General features: G+C 44.1%; 1 protein-coding gene across 1 annotated transcript in view; it reads right to left on the reverse strand.

Moving 5' to 3' along the window:
- The window catches only part of ADCY2 (adenylate cyclase 2), a 400165-nt gene extending 385465 nt beyond the window's left edge, over positions 1-14700 (reverse strand). The window contains exon 1 of the mRNA XM_088023724.1: positions 14488-14700. Coding sequence (XP_087879850.1) covers positions 14488-14700 — 213 coding nt within the window. The remainder of the gene's footprint in view (positions 1-14487) is intronic.
- Positions 14701-21650: the final 6950 nt, after the last annotated feature.

Consider the following 21650-nt stretch of genomic DNA (forward strand, 5'->3'; position numbering starts at 1 on the left):
GACTGAAGGTAGGGTCCCATCCCCACTTCTGGGCGACTCAGGGTGAGCACTGAGTTTCCCTAAGCCTATTTCTTCATGTAAAAAGCAACACGGGTACTGCAAGGCTGGTGGGCACTGAGTACAATACAGGTGCACCAGAAACAACGAGATTATTATCCCGAGGGCCATCATGGCCTTTTCCCCTCAAATCTCAATACTTTCTCACCAAGGCTGGTCTGATTGTTCATTATTGGAATGATGCCCATTTTGCACTCTAAATAATAATTTATCACCACAAATTATTTTGAAGGTTTGTCACTGGGCAAAAGTAAATCAGATTTTAGCTATAATATACATTTGACTACAGATACATATTTTCATTCATTCATATATATGTATGTGTGTGATATAACAGAAAATGTATTTTTCATTCTTTTCCACAGAGTCATACTCCATTTTATCATGAGGTATGAAAGGAATAAACAAAAATTCTGATTAAATAATCCTAAAAAACTGTGGTGAAATAAATCAAAGATCTCAATAAATGGAGAGATACTCCATGCTCATGGATTGGAAGACAATATTGTCAAGATGTAAATTCTTTCCAAATTAATCTACAGAGTCAATGCAATCCCAGTTAAAATCCCAGGCAGTTATTTTGTAGATATCAACACATCGATTCTAAAGTTTACATGGGGAGACAAAGCACCCAGAATAGCAAACACAATGCTGAAGGACAAGAAAAAATTTGGAGGACTGACCCTACTTGACTTCCAGCTGTGCGATAAAGCTATAGTAAGACAGGGATGGTACCAGCAGAAGAATAGACAAATAGGTCAACAGAATGAAATAGACCCACATAAATGTAGTCAAATGATATCTGACAAAAGGAACAAAGACAATTCAATGGAGAAACAATAGTCTTTTCAGAAAAACATCTTAGAACAAGACATCCATATACAAAAAAATTCTAGACACATACTTTATACCTTTCATAAAAATTAACCCAAAGTAGATCCCAGCACAGATCTAAATGTAAAATGCAAAAGTAATCCTGAAAACTTCTGAAAGCTTTCCTATACCCAGACCTTGGGCAATTTGTCATACTGAATAAACAATCAACGACATACACATATTTTTAAAATAAACACAAAAATTATAGGTATGTGTAAGAAGAACCAGTTTGCACCTGCTTAGAAAGATATACCTTCCACTATTTGCAACTGAGTAAGTTACTTGCTAGGTGCACACAAAAATATGGCCTAAGGTCTTGACCATATTTATTTATTCTCAGCTCCTATTATACAGACCAGCATTCTCACTCACATTTTAAGAATATGGATAAAGACATGAAAGAAGCATGTTTTACATAAGAAATTGTTCCCATGGGGCATCAAACGTTAAAGATCTCTCCTTTCTACAACCAGACTCCAAATAATATTCCTGAAGGATTGCTAGTCTCTAGAAGTGGTAGATGAGATCTCCAACTCATTTCCCTACCCACCCCCATAAAAAAACAAAAAACAAAAAAAAACACAGAAAATATGAGTGCTGAACCCTCAGCAGGGGTGGGGAAGTAGACAGGAAGTCTAGACCACAAAAGCCAGGGGCAGCTGGGAGGAGAAAGGACCAGCATTGCTCTGTAGACAGTAGGTGCCCTGGAGATATGGAGGCTGAGAACCTCAGCAGTATGTAGATCCACAGGACAGCAAGTGGGGACAAAGGGAGCCAGAAGAAACCTCAACTGGGGCACATTCCAGCTATCTTGGAAAGAGGAGCTAACTATTCTTAGGTAAAAGCTTTCCCACTTAGAACCACAGTATTCCAAGCAATTAAAATCAGTCATCATCTTAAAACAAAAATTGCCAAAAATGAGCAGTCACTAAGAACGGGCGTCCACGGAAATAAATGATTTAGACTCTCAAGGACTGCAGACATTGAAAGTGACAGCCAGAGAATACAGAATAGCCGTATTTGACACATTTAAAGAAATAAATGATGCACTTTCAAGGCTGATCATACAACAGAAATTAATCAGGTACAAACACACAGAGAATGGAACCCGTAAAACTCATCAATATAATCACGTAAATAATAAAAGCTCAACTGTTGAAACAGGAAAACGTATGGAAACAAAAAACAGAAAAAAGCAACAGTTAAAAAGAAAATCAGTGAAATAGAAGATAAACCAAAGAGTTTATGTACAATGCAACAAAAGAATATAAATATTCCTTCATAATATGTAAGAAATAAAAATTATTAAAAAGCCTAAGACACAGAGAATAGAATAAAATGAGTAAGAATGTATTAACATGTCTGACTGGAGTTCCCAAGTTACAAAATGAAGAGACTTGAGGACATAAAATATCTAAAGGGAGATCAGTTGAGGATGTCCAATACTAATGAAAAACATGAATCTACAATTCCAGCCAGTTAGGCAAAAAGAAATATAAACATATATACATAATGGTAAAAATGCAAAATATTAGAGATAAAGAAAAGATTCTAAGAGTGGACAAAGAGAAAGGAAGGACCCCCCCCCACAAAGAAAACAGTTCGCAGGAGAGCAGAAATTTCAACAGTGCAAGACAGTGAAGACAGATTATTGAGCAAAAAATAACAGTCAACCTTATATCACCAAGGAAACGTGCTTTTTTTATAGTAAGAGCAAAAATGCAAACATTTACAAAAAATTATTTTTTAAACAGGGATTTACCATTGAGAAACCTGCTCTAAAAGAACTTCTAAGAAATTATCCTAAAAAGACCGTATGATATGGAAGAAGGTGAACAAATATAATGGTAAATACAGTGGCACAACCAAACAAACACTGTCTATCTGAAACAATGAGAGTCTAATTTCCAGGCTTAAAAAGACAGAAGTGAACTATGCATTAAGTAAAAAATAAAAACTTTAAGGGTAATGACAAAATGCTCAATTCCAAGACAACGATAATAATTTTAAACATCTATGAACTCATAAAATAGCCTCAAAATGTATAAAGCAAAGATGTATAGACCCGGGTAGAGAAGTAGATTAATCTACCAAGAGCAGAAGCTTTCATCATCTCCAACCAGCTATTGATAAGTCAAGCAAACAAAAGTAAAAACAAAACAAAATTTAAAAGATCCAAATATTTGAATATAATAATTAATAAACTTGACCTATTGGCAAATAAAGAATTCCACATCCAACCTTAGAGAGAACAATAATCTTCTCGTCTGCACATGGAATATTTATAAAAATCATATACTAGGCAACTTGCAAAAAGTGTCAAAGAAGAGGTATCACAGAGACCCATGTTCTGTGATCACAGGTTTAAATTAGAAGTTGATAGCAAAAACATAATTAAAAATAATCACCTATTGGTAACACAAAAAGCACAACTCTAAACTGAAACAAAAACTGAACAGAAGAGGAAGCTGTGTCAGTTTGGGAGGTGGAAATGGATCAAGTCCTCACCTCAAGTCTTCAAAGTCAGATAGGACTATGGGCAGTCACAGAGGTCCACGCAAGGCTTCAGCTTGTCCTCACTGCCCCCGCCTCATACCCTGCTCCTCTGCCCAACTTCTAACCACTGGGGAACAGTGGTCCAGCAGACACATAGCTGCAGAAGCACAGAGGTAGTAGCTCCACAGAAGTAATGGATTCCCAGAAACCTCTCCACTGAGTCCGTCCATCTTGGTTGCCTATGGGGTGACTAACCACGTTTGGCTTCACAGATTCCCTGAAAGTGCCCATTTCTCCACCCAAACCAGTGCTTTAGGAAGAATTCTTCACGATTCTGCAGATAATTACTCTCATTTTGAGAAACCAGTTGCTGGCTTATTACCAACCCCAAAAGGGACTGAACACTAACCATGCACCATCACCAAGTCTCCACGCAATCCAATCTGCTCATGTTTATGGGACTGTTTTGTGACCCACCAGGCATGAAGCTGGATGGGCACAGTAGCATCCCGTCAGCAAATGGAGGTGGGCTGCATGAGCGAGGGCTCAGGTAGACTCTGAAGGCACAAGTAAGTTGCATGAGCAAATGTCACAGGTACTCATAGGCGCCGGTCCTGCCACACCGCCTACCTTGTCTCTCTCAATCTGCATCTATGTCCTCATGCAGAGTTCCCTATGACCTGCTGCCTGAGGCAATAAAAATCCAGGTCTGAATGATGTCTTGTTCTGCAGAATATATTGGGGCCACCTAAAAGAAGACAATCAAAGCACTGTAACTCTGAGCCCCTTAAATGTGTCATCCTCTGGAGGACCAGCCAGCCATCCATGGCCGGTCGATTACAACTGATGGAAGGCGCAAAGATTTGTTTTCACCTGAATTGAAACTCCTTTGGATATGGGTTTGCTTTCCTTTCCGTAACGCTTCCACCCAAACCACCATACATGGACTTTCCCCGTGTGCTCTCCACTCACAAGGTATTTCGCAGAGCAGGGCTTCTGACAGAAGCATTCATTTTACAGCAAATGATGCATGACAGTGAGCTTATGCTCTTGGAATTCACTGATCTAACCCTGTTCCTCATCACCCTAAAACAGCTTCCCTCTCAGGAGAGAATGAGCTTCTGAAGACTCAGTGAGGGGTGCCAGCCTGTGGGCAACACCGGGTCAGCTGGGAGAGAGCCCCTAGGACAAAACAGATGTGTGGAAACAGCCAGCGATGCAAGGCACTGACTCTGCTGCCACCGCCAGGACCCACGCGGGTCTGGGAATCAAGGGGGGTGAGAGGAGTGGCTACCTACTCCTGTAAACTAGCATTCCCAGTCCTGTAAATGTAGGCTCTTCCAGTTTTGAGGGCTTAGTTGCCAAAGGAGGACAGCCTCCACCAGGGGACTCAATAATGTTTCCATTAAATTGGACACAGAGATTGCTCTCTGGCCACTCTGGGTGACTAATGTCACCAAACTGGGTAGAAAAGAGCTTTTAGTACGGTTGGGGTGACTGATGGACACTATCAAGAAAAATTGGGTTGCACACACACGATGCGGGCAGAGAAGGGGAGAGAATGACAAAATGCAGATTGTAGGGTGTCTCTTTTGCTCCCATATCCCGGGATAAAAATGCACAGAAACAACAAATACAGTCTATTCGCAAAGTACCAGGTGAAGTAACTGTTTATGTCACCCAACCTGTCAAGGAAATATGACCAGATAAGATGCTTGCACCGGGCACAGGGACTACGGAACGGGCAGTAGGGGGACGTTAGAATACCAGCTCTGTCCCTGGGATCAGCTATAGAACTGAGAATGGCAGGAGCTATGTCTCTTCCTTGGGTTCGTATGAATGTATTTGTGTGTGTGTGTATGTGCATATTAAGTAATTATCTTTCTTCTTTTCCCTCTGATATAACATGAGATATATGAATAGTGTATGAATAGCTTTTCAACTCAAGTATGGAAGATAAAGGATTTTTAAAGTACACTGTTCCTTAGACAGATGAGAAATGAACATCACTAAAGTGGATAAAATGGCCCTTCATATCCTCTTTTAGGGAGATGGCTGGCGTATTTTCAGTTCTACAAAGCAGAGTTGCATCGTATTAGATACGATGCATGATTGTGCTATCTTCTTTATCTAGAAGTAAAACAGAGTTAACAGTAGTATACATGATACCCAGTAAACAAGCAGTAGACTATGCTGGATTATTCTGTAGTCAAAGTGATTAAAGCTCTCATTATTTCAGGCGATACGACTATCTACATAGGAAACCTGAATCTGTATTTCACTTATTAGTTATAAAGAGGATAAGACAGCAAGTTACAGAATAACATATAAACTGTAAAACTTCACTAAAGCACACAGAGGACTAGGGAGATGCTCTGTTGTTCATGGACAGAGAAATTAAGTATCATAAAAAAGCAATTCTAATCAGTGAATCAATAGATTCCATACGACACTAACAAAATCCCAGTTGAGTTTTTCATATGGAGGTTGACATAAGATTAACTAAAGTTTATAGAGAAGAAAAAAAGGTGAAGAGTAACCAAGAAACATTTAAAGGAGCTGAATGTTACTTGCTCTGCTTAATCTAAATACTGATTATAAAGCTTCAGTAATTATAGAGCTTGTGTGTACGTGTGTCCGTGTACATGCAGTACTCAGGGATAAAAACAAAACAAAATTAAAAAAAAACTTAACCAATGGAACAGAATAGAGAACACATAACAAATCACTCATATACAGAATTTTGACATATGACAGATGTGGGGAAAGAAACAGTTAAAGTGATTAATATTCATTCACCTTAAGGAGAAAAATGCAAATGATCCCCATCACTACCTCACACCATATGCATATAGTAATATATACCTATATCTATATACACATACAGTAACATGTATATACATACATACATATATATGACAAAATGAACAAAAAAAAACCAACAGAAAAAGTGCAATATGAAGGTTACTTCTGAAGGCAGGCATGGGAAGAGAAGGCATGGGAAGAGAAGGACATACAGACTAAAACACGTCACTGGACATATTCTAGTTTGGACTGGGCTCATGGGTGTTTATTCTAATATAATAAATAAGGAAGCCAGATAGAGATTGATGAAAATCTTGCTTAAAAACAAAAGAATCAAATTAGTCAAATGATAAATCCCATGCTGTGTACCTAACGTTCCAATTCTGAAGACCGTGGCTCTTAGATGTTTGACTTAACTGCAAGCCGATGACGGGAAAGGATTAGACATTTGATCCACCATATGTCTGAGGCTCTTACCTCTCTCATGTGTATTCACCCGATTCCTTTATTCTCTGAATGTTTAACACCATTACTGATCCTAGTAGTAAACTAGTCTAAAATGTTGTTTCCTCTATAATGTCTGCAGATCACTAGTAGCTTGAAATCTTACTTTGCCCTTTATTTTTTATATAGCTTTAAAAAATAATAATACAGACATTTAAAACACACACACAATGATTTGGTCTTGGGGATGGGAACGTAGAAATAAGAGCCAGAGCCTTTGAGCTCTGGCTTGTTGTAGCTGTAACGTCCTAACGTCATCACATCTGAGGGGCAGTAAAGGTCATTAGTGGAATAGGTAGAAGCTCTAATTTCAAGACCTTGCAGTCAAGGCCCCGTTCCAACAGTATCGATCCACAATCTTCTCCACCAGGAACCTCCTGTAAGTGGTGACCGTAGAGACTTGATTTATTCATAGGATTCTCTCAGGCAATAACCATCTTGAGAAATCTCAGGGATTTCAGCGTTCTAAAAAGAAGTGATTGTACTTTATGTCTGTATGTTTCAAACACAATCAATTATCCATCCAATATATTTTAATTGTGTTAATAATTGACAATTCCCATTTCTAGCACCAAGTTTCTTAAAAGTGAGTTGGTTCGATTCTAAGATACAAAGGGCCTTATGTATCCCTAAGAGCCTCGACCCAGGTCTATATTCTTATTCTATCTTGGCACCATTGTTCTAGAAACCTGGGCAAAGTCAGAAAACTAGTTGGCAGTAGCTCACAATGGCTTCTCGGGTGATGGTTCCCCATTACCACTTCAATCACTCTCTCACCTGAGTATGGCTTCTGGGGTCAGAATCGTGAGCCCAAGGAAAAGTAAGGAACAAAAAGAAATTATTAACAACAATCAACGGCTGTACTCATGAAGTTTTCTTTAGAACTTCTCCTTTTTCCCTTCCCTGTGATTTTTTTTTAATCGCATCCTTATACAAAGCGGGCAGAGAAGCAACATTAGCCCATGCCTCAATTTGTTCAAAATACGAAACACCTGAGCTAGCCCAACAACCCTTTTCTCTCCTCTTAAATGCACCTGGTGGTTGCAATCCAGAATTTTCTAGGGGTGTGTCAATTTCCTGGTTTAAAACCAAGAAATCACATCGTAAATATCTAATTACTCTTGGTAATTTTATACACCATTATCGAAAGCCAACAAAATTGAGAAATATGGAGGGCAATATGTCAATGTAGCATGAATTTTAGAGCTAGAAAATAAAAAAACATGTCAAAATGTGACATTAATCTATGCTTCTCCATCTGTGTTTAGTAACTCAAAGTTTATGCACAACATTTATCAGATAAATAGAAACACATCCCCTGCTCTTTCATACCCAGATTTAAAAATCTTAGTACTCATGTGGTTTTCAGCCAGAAATACATCTACAGGAGACCCTGACAAGGAAAACCCTCTGTGGTACAAAGATACTAGTAACAGTGACCTACATTTGTTTTGGGTGCAATATGCACCAGGCACTGTGCTAAATGTTCATATGATCAAACCTTCTTAAAGCCCCATGGAGCAACCCGAGCCTGGTTGTGTTACTTGTGCTATTTCACAGACAAAGCATCTGAGCCTATGGCAGATCAATGAATTTGCCAGAACACACGCTAAGTGCCAAAGCAAACCCCGATCCAGGTCTATCAGCAAAGTTCTGCGCTGTGAACCGGTAGGCTACACGATGGAAATACCAGCCACAAAAGAAACCGGACCTACACCATAAATTTTACATTCGCTCACGAGGCGCCTCCGCTAGGGCTAGTGTCCTGGTAAGTAGGGGGAACTCTCGGGTTCTGCCCAGAAAGAACCAACCATTAGTTGAGGAGACAAGGCAAGCTCACAAAACTATTCTGGACGTCAGATGATAGTAAAGCAGTGGTGAAATGATATCATAGAGCTCAAGCGCTTTGCAGGCGTCAGGGGCAGAAACCCACATGGATGGGAACATGCAGCAAAGGACAGACTGTTGAAGCTCAAGACGGAGAAGCTGAATAAGCAGCTCAGAGAGGAAGAGGCTTCCAGGGGAGGGCAGCCACTCAGGGACACTGCGGAGCTGGAGGGGGCCAGATGCAGGTGCTCTCAGCCCCTGGGGTCCAGGCTTACAGGTCATCCTAGGGAGGGAAACAGGAGTTGAAGGATGACATCAGTGCATCAGAGATGAGCCACTTTCGGCTGGAGTGCCGCCCGGGGCGGGGAGGGGGGGGCGCCAATCCCAGAGCTGGTCCCAGCAGGCACTCAGTAAATAGCAGTGAAGGAGAATGAGTGAAGTCCAATGCACGGTGCCAATGCCAATATCAAGTCATAGAAAGGACTAGTGGACGAGCGGATTATTCACAGACACCCAGCGTAGACTCTACCACTAGCCATTACTGATCAGACATATCAAAGTGATTAATATCGCCAACAAACACCTTTAACAGAGTAATAATATATCAGTACTAACAGTATTATTACCTCTTAAATACAATGATTCAAAAATATCAGTAAGAATCTGGAAATTTCACACATAGATCAATCGGAATGACTTTACATGCCACAGTATTTATGCCAGTGACTTCTCAGACAACAAAAGCACAGCCACAGAGGTATCTTCTGCTTAATGGGAAAGACACTGGGAATATTCAGCTAATGAAAGTAAATGACACCCACTTCACTGAGCTCATCGTCGGGAAGCATCTCCACCAAGATTTGTTTAAACATTAAAAGAGAAAAGCAGTGAAGTATAACTCCATCACACAGAATGACGGTTGAGGACATTCACATCAGGATGAAATCTAAACAGGGAAACAGCTATTGTGCCAGGACTGGAGCTAGGAATTCTAGATCTGCATCGGTCTCCAGAAAAGCTCCCAAGGAAAAGCCAAGCACCCTGCATCCAGCCCCAGCAATGCACCTGGGAGACCCTGAAGAAATGAGCTCACCTCTCTGGGTCTCAGTGTCCTCATCTAGAATGAGTTCCATCTCAGCTTTAATGCTGTGTGACATATTCCTTCAGAGCAACAATAAAAATGCAACAACAAAAGACCCAGTAGCTCCTGGGGGTATGTTCCATGCCAGGCATAACTCTAACTGCTTCACATGGACTAATTTGGACCATCGCCTAAGAAGGCAGGTACCATTCTATTTTACACACAAGGAAACTGAGGCACAGAGAGTTCAACAATTTGCCGAAGATCACAGAGATGGAAAGGGACAAAGCCAAAGGGTCAATGGAGAGAGATGCTCTTAACCATTACCCGCTCTGCCTTTTTTAAAGGGAGAAGAGTAGGTACTGTGCAGATATTTCATTATGCATTTTAATATCCCAAGGATGCTTCCGAAGCCTTTTTTGTTAGCCCCTCTAAATGGCAACCACCTTTTCTGCAGAAAATTACCATTTTTTCTTTATCCTTTGTTTATACCACAGTTAAATTATAACTAAAATGACTTGTGAATTACTGGTTGCAATTACAAACACCTGCCACGTAAGATTTTCCTGTAAACACAGAAATCTGCAGGAAGGTGTATCTTTAGCTACCTCTACTCCAATTCCTAAGAACATGCACTATTTCTCATGCACCCCCAGAATTATGAGACTAGAGGAAGTATGCACAGAATTTCCTGCTCCTTAGAGGAGATGCCAGACATATTTAGCTGCCTTCTCCAGCCTTTACACGCCAAGAAAAGGGTGAAGGGTTGAGTTTCTCCCTATTGATATCTTTCCACCCACTGGGGTCACTGAAATATTGTCTGGAATAATAAAGCCAATTTCCCTGTAAAATGACTGGGTTTGGAAGGATTAAAATTCTTTTTCCCTGTATACCTAAAAGAAACACTGATATATCTGCCCCTAGAAAAAAATACCCAATGCTGGAAAACTGATTTGGAATGACAAGCAGTTATGGTTATTGTTTGAAAGACTACCTCACACCAAATCATGTAAAAGCAAGAAAGGAGATCATATTCTTAGTCAAAATCATGCATGTTACATATTTAATCAAAGTACATATGCTTGTATGGATTTCAATAACAAACTCAAACAAAAAATCTATTTTATTGCAATATCTGACTATTTAAAATTTATGGGAGCAAAAGTTTTCCATTCCGGTTGAAATATTAACTATTTCTAATCATAAATTTTAGCTAAAACAAATCTGGTTGGAGCCAGCTGGTATTTTGACAAAGTGAAAAATTTATGTCAACTTTCCTAACAATGGCAGGCCAATTTTGAGAAAAGCATTCTGATTCTGGACATAATAAATGAGACAGGATTTAATGCTGATAGACGGTTTCCGTGCACTTAGTAATGAGAACCAGTCCTGAAAAGTGAAGTGACCTCATAAGACTTAGAACTTAAAGTCTGGCCTCATTAGTTCCAAGTTTTCTGACGTCAGGTGTCAAGTCGTTTTTGCCCATCATGCCCTGTACTATCATTAAAATGTCCATGAAAAGCAACAGAAAATATTTTTCATATTATTAAACAAAATGTTAAAATTCGGGGCACCTGGGTGGCTCAGTCGTTAAGCGTCTGCCTTCGGCTCAGGTCTTGATCCCAGGGTCCTGGGATCGAGCCCCACATCTGGCTCCTTGCTCGGCGGGGAGCCTGCTTCTCCCTCTGCCCTTTCCCCCTGCTTGTGTTCCCTCTCTCACTGTCTCTCTCCCTCTCTCTGTCAAATAAATAAAATCTTTAAAAAAAAATGTTAAAATTCAAGACATCCTATCAGGTGTCCTATTTATTTCATGTCCAAATAATTCCTAACAAATATGGGGTTAAAGCTATCGAATAGCCTTAAAAAACAAAACAAAAAAAAACAAAAAAAATCCCTACTTACTAGCTTTTTATGTAGAAAATAATTAAGTGAGATGACGTTTCAATTCAGAATTTATTTTGACAGTATAATAAGAATACTTCAAGAACTACTTTAACTTCAAGATCAACCGCTACAGATTCATGGACTGATCCTAAGTAGAAATTAAGGGAAATCGGTTTGTGAGTAATGTCAATTAGGGAGACACTAAGTCAAGACAAAACTTACTGCTTTCTTTTTGAACAGCTATATCAAGTCACTTCATACAAAGGCAATTACATACAGCAAAACATTACCATGTACTCGGACAATGCCGAGATCATTTTGCGATCCAAATGCTCTAGGCAAGGATGGATGGGCGTTAAGAAGATTGTCAGACTTTTTCTACTACAGGAAAACTGATGGAAGTCTAATAGAAACCAAAATCAGGCAGATTCATGGGAAAGAAGAAATCTGTCCAAGATTTCAGGCAGCAAAAATAGATCTGCCGAGCTCCTGAATTACATCAGAGCCCAGCTATTCTTGTAAAGCGCTCGAAGGTGGCACCCTGGCCCAGCCCCAAGCGACTATTTCCATCTTCCCGAGGTAGCGGAGCCCTGGTCAGTCCGAGACATGAACTCACCCCACTCGGTGTGAACACAGCTCTACCTGAACACCATCCCATCTTTCAGTGCTCCATCTTCGTGTGGACGGAGAGAATTTTTTGGAAAGTGGAACTGCTATTTTATGATATTACTAAAAGCAAAAGAGAAGCTGTCCAGAGCTCAGAACTGTCCCAGTCCTTCCCAAAGTCCGGTATCCAAAGATAATTATGCCCATTGTTTCCAGGGGTTTCCCACCTCCTACTTGGCCCTGCAGCCCCAGTCCCCACCTGAAGGGAGCCTCTCTACCAGCCCCAGTCATACTCCCTGATTCTAGAACATTTCTGCATAGCTCCTCACCTCAAAAGGTTGACATAGCAGTCAGTCTGTGGACCAGGTATAGCAAAGAACAGTCCATTCTGTTGCCTCTGGACATCATCCTGGGCTACAGCCATGCCATGGTAAATGTGCTTAAGACAATTTAGCTGAATGCCAGGAAAGTGTGGAAAGGTTGAATTCTCAAGGAAAAGTAAAGATGCCTGGATAAACTTTTAAAAGGATACCACTCAGCACTTGAACCACGTAAAGTGGAACATAATGGAATTGTATAAAGGAAGACAAATCCAAAGCTCGAAACAACTCAAGAGAAGGGTGCTCTTAGCTGGACTACACGGAATCTCAGATCTCTTCAAGAACATCGACATCAATAGGGTTTAGGAAATTAGAGATCTATACCATAGGAAAAAAAGTAGTGTGTGTTGGAGATGTGAACTTCGCCCTTGTCTTTAAACATATTAATGGTACTATAAATAGGCCATCACCTGCTCCTCCTTTTCCATTTGGAAGAGAACAAGCCAGAAGGGTTTGAATTACAGATTCAACAGAATCACAAGCAGCAATGTCCTGGCAGAACAAATTTCCAGGGGAAAACTGACATGTTTTCTTCCCTGCAAGTACGGAAATGAAAAGAAGACGCTTTTTAGAGACCCAGCCTCCAGCCTTAAAAGTGGAGAAGAGAGATCAAGATGGCATTCCAGGGAGCATTTGAGGCTGATTACAAGGGTGTGAGGACTGCCTTGAACTCACACTCAGAATACAGGATCAAAAGATGCTCACGGCTTTATGTGTTACTCTGTTAAGAACCAGTTCTCGATCTGTGGCGTCATTATCTCCTACATTCTACTTTTTATTCTCACCGAATTCCACCAGAAGACACCACTTCTTTAGTAGTGGGGGGGGGGGGGGGGGCAGAGAAAACTTTACTTTTTAAAGAACCCTATGATGATACCAAGTTTTCCCATGCATAATAATTGAGTACCATCTGGTTCAGGATATCAGAAACAAACTGCCAAACACGAAGGACAGCTATTTTCCACACTTGGTGAAATATAACCAAACAACCATTTCTCAGCTCGGTGGACACGGATATAGGTGCATGCTTATATTCTGAGCTAAAAAATTTATCATTCAGTAGAGACATCCCCAGATCAACCGCTGACCAAAAATATCTCCCTGGATAATCGATGCCTGGCACAATCTGCACATACATAATCATCAGAGGCAGTGCAAAAGTTTGAGCCACACAACCAGAATGATCGGTAACAGGAAGTTTACCGCCATCTACAGATTTTTCCCTCACTGCTCAAGGGAGCGAGCCAAGGATTCCTGCTTGAAAAATATAAATTGGAAAAATTGGCATCAGCTGTTGAGTTGCATTATGCTCCCAGTGATGAAAGCCACTTTAATAACCTGCACAAAACAGTAAACAGGATTAACTACCTCTCTAGAAACAGGAAATCGGGGGTTCATCAGCGCTTGCTACTTACAGGCTCAGAGGATGAGGACTCACAACAGGTCAACACCCCGTCTCTGTCTGTGGCACTAAACACACACAGATTGCAAGGCACAATGTACAATAATATCTTTTTTTTTTTTTTTTTCACTTCCCTCGCCATTTCCCACTTTCCCAAGGCAGGCTTTGGAGAGTTGAGGGGCAATCCAAACTAAAGCGCCTGCTCCCAGGGCCATGCAGTGGCCTCGAAAAGCAGCCGGCTGGTCGCTCCTGGAGCAGATGTTGCGGGCAGCGGCGCGGGGAGGAAGGCGCAGCGGGCTCCGCCAGCGGGTGCGCAGAGCCAGGGAAGGCACATGCCCTGTCCGTCCACCTGGGGAACACCCCGGCAACTTTATTTTGGGCAGAACCTTCCAAGGAAACTTTTCTCTCGCCCGCAGCCCTTGGGAGCCGGGCCGGCCGCGGGTGGGCAGGAGAGGCCGGGAGCTGCGGGCCGAGGGGCCGCCCCCGGCGGGACGCGGCTCGCCGGGCTGCGTCCTTGTCGTCTCGGGACCGGGACAGCGCGGGGCAGGTCCCGCGGGGAGGCCACTCACCAGCCGGAGCGCGAAGAAGACGGCGAGCAGGGCGAGGCAGGCGCCCATGACGATGAGCAGCAGGAAGACGATGAGCGGGTGCTGCTGGCTCATGCAGTAGTAGGACTCGTAGAGCCAGTCCCGGGACCGCTGCAGCCCGTCGCCGCCGCCCGCCGCCGCCGCCTCGGCGCGGTCCCGCAGGTAGCGGCGGCGCCGCATCGCCTCCCGCCACATCGGGCCGGCTCGCGGGGCGCCCGCCGAGCGCGCCCGGCCGGGGCTGCGCCGCCCGCGTCCCACCCCCGCGCCGCCTCGGCCGGCCGGGCTGCCGCGCTCGGAGCTGCGCGCAGGGGCCTCCGGCGCGGGCGGAGCTCGGCGCCCCGGGCTGGGCGCAATGACGCGCGGGCGGGGGCCGGGCGGCGGCCTCAGGGGCAGCTCCCGGCGCCGCCGCTGCCGCCACCGCGCGGGAGGGGGCGGGTGCGACCGGGGCCCTCGGCCCGCCTCTCCCCCTACGGCGCGGCGCGCAGCCGGGCCTCCGCCCACCGCCGCCGCCCCCCGACGGCCGGGCCACGCGCTGGGGGCGGCCCGCGGCCGGGGAGGGAGGGAGTACCGCGCGGGGGGTGCGCCGGCCGCGCCCCAGCCGGGACGTCCCTTCCTTCCGCCCTCCCACACTCAGCCTCTGCGTGGCCCACCTCCTCTCCACTAGCGGAGCACGGCCTGGGGTTCCCACTGCCTGCCCCCCCGAAACACACACATGTCCCACCTCGCTCCGAGGCTGCGGGGGCGCCTAACCTCCTCTCCACGAGCTCGGAGCGCGGCGGGAGGGGGGCCCCCGGCCTCCCAGGGGCTGTGGGAGGGGGGTGCTCCCGCACTCCTCTGCACTAGCTCAGCGCGCGGCAGGAGGAGACCTCCCACCCTTTACTGCCCCCTACCCAGAGGACTGCAGGAACTTCCTCCTTTTGACCAACTGGGAGCGCCAAGGAGGGGTTCTCTTCCCCTCCCCCCTTAGCTGGTAGGGGTTTGCCACCCTCCTGCTCTCAGCGCAGGGAGGGTGGGGTGCCCACGCTCCTCCCCACTCCCACTGAGGGCAGGGGACTTCCCAGCGGGGGGGGGGGGGGCGGAGAGGCGCTGGGGCGCGAGGAGTCCCCTTAGCGGAGAACTGCCCCAAATGCCAAATGGAGACGCGAGGCGGGTATGCCTGAGTGCTGTACCCCGCCACGTCCTTGGGTAGGCGGCCTCACTTGCACCCTACACGGTCAGCTTGTCACACTTTGGGGGTGCCCAGTAGGCCAAGGTGTTGTTTATCGGAGGTTCAGGGGGCGCCCTCTGGCCCGCACGGGCCTGGCGGGGATGGCAGCGAGGGCGCGCCCGGATTGCCGGGTGCTGGCTCGGGCGGGGTCCGCTCGGAAATCGTCCCCTCCTTGGGGATAGCCACCTTGGGAGGCGCCAGAGACCGCGCTGGAGCCACGTGGGGGCAGACGCGGACAAGGACGGTGTCCCCTCCCCACACGCCTGGGAGTCATGGCCTCTGGCTCTCGCCCTGAAGGATAGAGGAGATAATCGGTTCTCCCCAAAGGAGCCCACTCTTCTGGAGGTTTCCTCCTATTCTAGTGTGGTCCGGCGCAAAGACCCGCAAATCCCACCTCCTCCCAAAGCCTAGGGAATCGGAGGCACGGCGACCCTCCTCTCTCACGCCGCCAGCAAACAACCCAGGGGCTCGTTCCTAAGCACTCGTGGTCCCCTCCAGTAGACCACACCTGGCACCGCCTAACCTCGGAAACCTTCCCTAACTGCCCCGCTGCCCGCCAGGACTGTCCTGCCCCTGCGCCAATCGGGGCGTGCGAGCTGGGACCCGTGACCGCAGTACCCAGACCTTGCTGGAAGAGGGGACCAAGAGCCTTCTGGGGGAGGGGGGTGTTTTTAGCAGCAGTTAATGCGGGCTCTGCCCCGGGGGCCAGCGAAAGGCTCAGCTCTCAACCGGCGGCGGGAGGACTGGGCTGGGGGTAGGGGGGCGGGGGTGAGGCGGAGAAGAGAGGCTGGGCTCAGGGGCGTGTCCCGAACGCCGGCTCCTGAGCCTGGGGTCCTTGTCCACCAGGCTGCACCTGGTCCCGGGCCTTCCCTCCTGCCTGAGACCTGGGGAGGGCAACAAATGAAGGAGACAATGGATGGAGAAGATCTCCCCTGAATGCTCCTGTTTGCATCACAGGCTAGTCTCCCGCCCTGGGGGGAGAATGAAACTCTTGTTTTGTGTCGGGTTAGTTGGCTACTGCCTGCGGCTTGCCCTGTCAGCCCTTCCCTCTAAAACCATCCTGACTGTAGACTGCAACCCGGGTAATGCCAAGTTCAGCCTTCGGGGCGACTCCAAACCCGCCCACCGGGCTCGGTTCTTTCTTTTGGACCGGGAATTTTAGGTTCATGGTGGTCCTGAGAGCAAGTTGCAATGACTGCATAGATGAACTGGACTTAGAAATGGCCAGACCCTGACCTCTCCTAAGGACACGCGGTCCAGGGGCAGGCTAGACAGTTTCTGTTGTGGGGATCCTCTCTTCCTCTCTGTGCCCAAGGTTTTTCCGAGTTGGGCAGAGTTGTGCACTTCCAGTCTTTGGTGTTGAAGCAAAATACTTATTATTCATCTTCTCTCCAATTGTTGCTGCGTCTTCACCACTTGTATTGATAAACATCTTCCTTCACCTACTCAAGAAAGAAGAAAAAGTAAATAATCTGTCATTTAGATTGATGGGCAAAAAGAATTGAGAGACTGAGAGAGAAAAGTAAATGTTTAATTATTTTCTTTTTCTTTCTAGTGTGGGAGTGGCGTTTTCTTAACTACCAGTGTCTATACCATGTATATATTCTCCATATGGTAAAGGGGGTTGTTATAAGACTTTTAGGGGATTTTGTTAAATCCCATGGTAAAATATAATCAGAGAGACTGCAATGGAGGGAATTTTGCACTTTGACCCTCTGACATTTTTTATCATACATTTTTTTCCATTAATTTATTCAACACACATTATTTTTATGCCTACCATGTGCCAGATGTCCAGAGAGGGGAATAAAAACAATAAATTAAATAATAAATTAAACAAAAAGGACTGGGCCCTCCTGGGACCCTTCTAGGAATGTCCAATGTGCTTTGAAAAGTAGGGCTACGCAATACAAAGCATGAGTAAAAATCAACATTCATCCCCAGCTCCTCCATTCAATTTAAATTTTATCATCATAGACAAAGATCATGGAAGGAATTGAATATGAAAATCAAGGCTAGCCAGCCTTCCCTGAGTTTTTTTGTTTTGTTTTGTTTTAGTTTTGGTGCTTATTTTTATTGGGACCTCAGTCAATGCTTTATGTTTAAGAAAAAATAAAATGTGAACCGATAAAATTATTATCGCTCTTCTCTAGGTGTTTTCGAATATACTGCGCCAAGTACGCTTTTTTAAAAGTTCACAACAGTTCGTACTTTGAAAGAAAAAAGAAAACAAAGTAATAACCGAGGGATGACGTGGAATTAAAAATGCTCTTTAGCACAAAGCTAGGGGCATGAAGTATAGACTCTGGCACCAAAGGGACCCCAGATCGTCCGCCGGTTCATTTCCCGTTTTTGGACAACAAGGCTGCTACGCCAAGGTTAGTGTATGGAGAGTAAAGGAGTCCTCCCATAATTTTACTCCATATCAGTTTATTTGTGACAAAACGCGCAAAGAAACTACTGTGGAAGCTCTAACTGGGCCCCGAGGAAGTGTAAAAAAGAAAAACATTAGGAAGGAGAATTTGGGGGGGGGGATGGGGAACGCTAGGGGGCAGCCCTCCATCCTCAGAACCCAGCAGGCAGGGCAGGCCTGAGGGTGTGTGACTCCTGCAGTTGCATGGGGGACCCCACACTTGATCTAAGGTTCTGCTGTCACCATCTTGAAATTCTTGATGATTTTTGAGGGCAGGGGTCACGCCTTTCCATTTTGCCCTGGGCCCCACAAATCCGAGAGCGGGTCCTGCTGGCTGGTGACACTAAACAGTACTCCATCTCCGCTTGCACGCAGAGCCTATGGGGTGCAGGCTTGAGGACAAGCAGACAGGCTCCTGGGAACTGCTGTCCACCTCGCCCCTCCTCAGCTGACCATCTTACACGTACACTCTGACACGCCGGAATCATTATAAATCCGGTAAATCATCGCGGCTGTTGAGCCAATGGCTTTTGCTTTAAAAATAACCCATCTTCTAGTCCCTATTCCAAATCTAGTTAGATTAGTTCGGTCAATAAGGATGCTGTTGTCCTCCTCCCAATGTCACAGTGCTCTGATTGATTCAATAAAGGCAGGCGAGCAAACCGTGCCAAGGACAGACACAGACGTGTGCCAACCCGGAGCATATTGTAGAGCTGAGCACAGAGTATTTCCCTGTGTATTCGTTTCTCTCTGGCAAATACATCACTAAAATTTATATAATAAAGTATGAACAGTATGTCAACAGATTCATTATCAGCATGAAATATGTTTTGTGTACCCAGATAACATTTACATTTTTATTGAACCAGAGTCTGTGAATACAGAAACCGCACAACCAAAGCCAGCTTATGGCTCCTGAAAGTCTCATTAACTCTTCTAGCTCACTAAGGAACTTTTGTGCAGCTCAGTGTTTAGAGCTTCAAGAAAGTTGCTGAATGTGACATTAATATGTTCATTTTCATTCCCATGTAGTGAGGCATGATCTCTACATGTCTTTGAAAGATCCTGCTTCCTTGGCTTATTTGATAAACTTTTTCTCAAGTGACAAAATGGTAATAAATATTTCATAGAATCATCTTTAAAATCTGATTTCAGGTGATTTAGTGGGATTTATGGTCCTGAATATATGAGACAAGGGTCTAACTGTTTTGGAAGAGACCCTTCACAAATTCCTGCTGCCATTCCAAAGTTTGTTACTGGTACTTTTTCTTCAAAATCCACTAAGACACTGGGACTCCCTTCATGAGCACTGCGGGGGAGGGGCGGGGGTAGTGAGAACACGTTAATGACTAATCAGTTTCCAGCACGTCTACAATCTTGTAAGAGATATCGATTTCTCTGCTCTTGCTCAGAGAATGTGATCTAAAAAGCAATGATTCACTGCACAGAGATGTGTGCTCAAGATTTGTTGCCTAGGGAGGTACAGGAAGAGGGGGCTTATTTAGCAAGCATAAGTGGATCACTTAGATACCTGACTTTTATTTTTACATCTTTTAGGTGTCCCTTAAAGTAGTCAATGAAAGAATAATTTAATCACATTCTAAAACTGATAAATAATATACTTTGAGGAACAAGAAATGGTCTCTGTGAAAATGTGATGACATCGTTCACGAACATTTTTGCCCAACTCTGAATTCACTCAATTTAGATAACTTAGCTTAAGATTTTAAGCCACTCCCACTGCTTGATTCATGATTTTACATTTAATTTTGAAAATAAATCAAGCTCATGGCTGTGTTACCCCACACTGTTGTAATAATTGCCAATATTCTTATAATAACTTTCTTAAGGTGCTAGATTTTTGCCTCATCCCTGACATCAGCTGCATATGTTCAAAGAAGTCATAGACATCTCTGAGCTTCAGTCTATGTATCTGTAAAGTGAGTGTGCCAGTTACCCTAAGGATCTTTCTAATATGTTTAGAGTACCCTGGACTGGGTAATGGGATGGATTTTAATCAACATTTTTAGATCAAAGGGGAAAAATCACTTACATTCAATAAAAACAAGTGACTATACCCAAAAGAAATTTGTGAAATTGTATGTAAGCATTTGATAACGAGTACTATTTCCTTCGGTTTAAAGGCAGAATGAGAGTGTTTCTGTGCCATGCTGTGGCAATTTAGGGAACACACACAGATCTTTTTGTGTCCGAATGATCTGTCTTCCCTTGTGAGAAGGTAAATTCATTAAGGGCAGGAGACTTTGTTTCTTTTGTTCACTGTTATATATACCTCAATTAGCCGAAATTTGCAAAACACATAGTAAGTACTTAATAAATATATGCTAGATGGATGAATGATTGAATGGGTAAGGACATAAGGTAAACTGCATTCTTCTAGAAAAAGAGTACAATTGACAAATAATGCTAGTGGATTACTTTAATCAGAACTTGATTTGACAGAAATGTTGCCCAAGTCCTGAAGAGGTTATATATATATATATAAATGTTTGCTTTTGGCACTATATACTTTTTTTTTTAAATCTCACAATGCTTTCAAAACCAAAAATGGTTAACATTTTCATGCAATATTGAGCACCTATCACTACCAATTCCACTCACACAGCAGGGCAAAGCTAAGAGCACAGGAGATAAGATACTGAAGAAATAAATGGAGAATAAATAGGTCCAGGAGCAGAGAGTATCTGGAGAAAGCACCATTTGGAGTTGGTTTTCTCAAGAGAAAATGGCATCCAGTATTATAGTTCCTAGTTACGCATCAGAGGCAAAACAGTATCAGGCAATGAAGACTCTAAGGGTTTACGAAATCTCAAAGTCTTGAAGTCTTGAAATCTCATCCTTTCTACACCCGAACCATGGTTGAGAACTTGACAGCAAGAAAGCAGAGTAGGGATAGAATGGAATGGGTTGGGTGCCTGGGTGGCTCAGTTGGTTAAGCGACTGCCTTCGGCTCAGGTCATGATCCTGGAGTCCCGGGATCGAGTCCCGCATCGGGCTCCCCGCTCAGCGGGGAGTCTGCTTCTCCCTCTGACCCTCTCCCCTCTCATGCTCTCTCTCTATCTCATTCTGTCTCTCAAATAAATAAAAAATCTTTAAAAAAAAAAAAAGAATGGAATGGGTCAACTCCACATGTGGTCACTCTAACTGCCAAGCGTGGATACCAAAATTGGAGGAAGAAAGATGAAAAACAACAGCTCAGAAGAGAGTTGTTTTGGTGGTTGGATTTTGTTTGTTATTACTAGTATTTTTTTAAAAAAGTAATAATACTTGTAAATTTCATTCCAAATATTATGACCCTCATGTCTGTGGACTAAGTTGTAGATTCCCCATTACAAATGAAGGGTGTTTTGCTCTTAAATGGAAGATTTCATAAAGAACCCCAAGTAAATATTTTCAAGTAGCACATTGAGTGTTGCAACATGCGATACACATAAATATCTTCACCTCTAAGTTATTAGGCACTTCCCTCCCAAACGGTCCTCTAGTTTCAGGTGACAGGTAGGC

The sequence above is a fragment of the Eumetopias jubatus genome, unplaced genomic scaffold, assembly GCF_037043125.1.
Source record: "Eumetopias jubatus isolate StellerSeaLion01/CBP00866 unplaced genomic scaffold, mEumJub1_p1.0 scaffold_5, whole genome shotgun sequence".
Classification (NCBI taxonomy): Eukaryota; Metazoa; Chordata; class Mammalia; order Carnivora; family Otariidae; genus Eumetopias; species Eumetopias jubatus.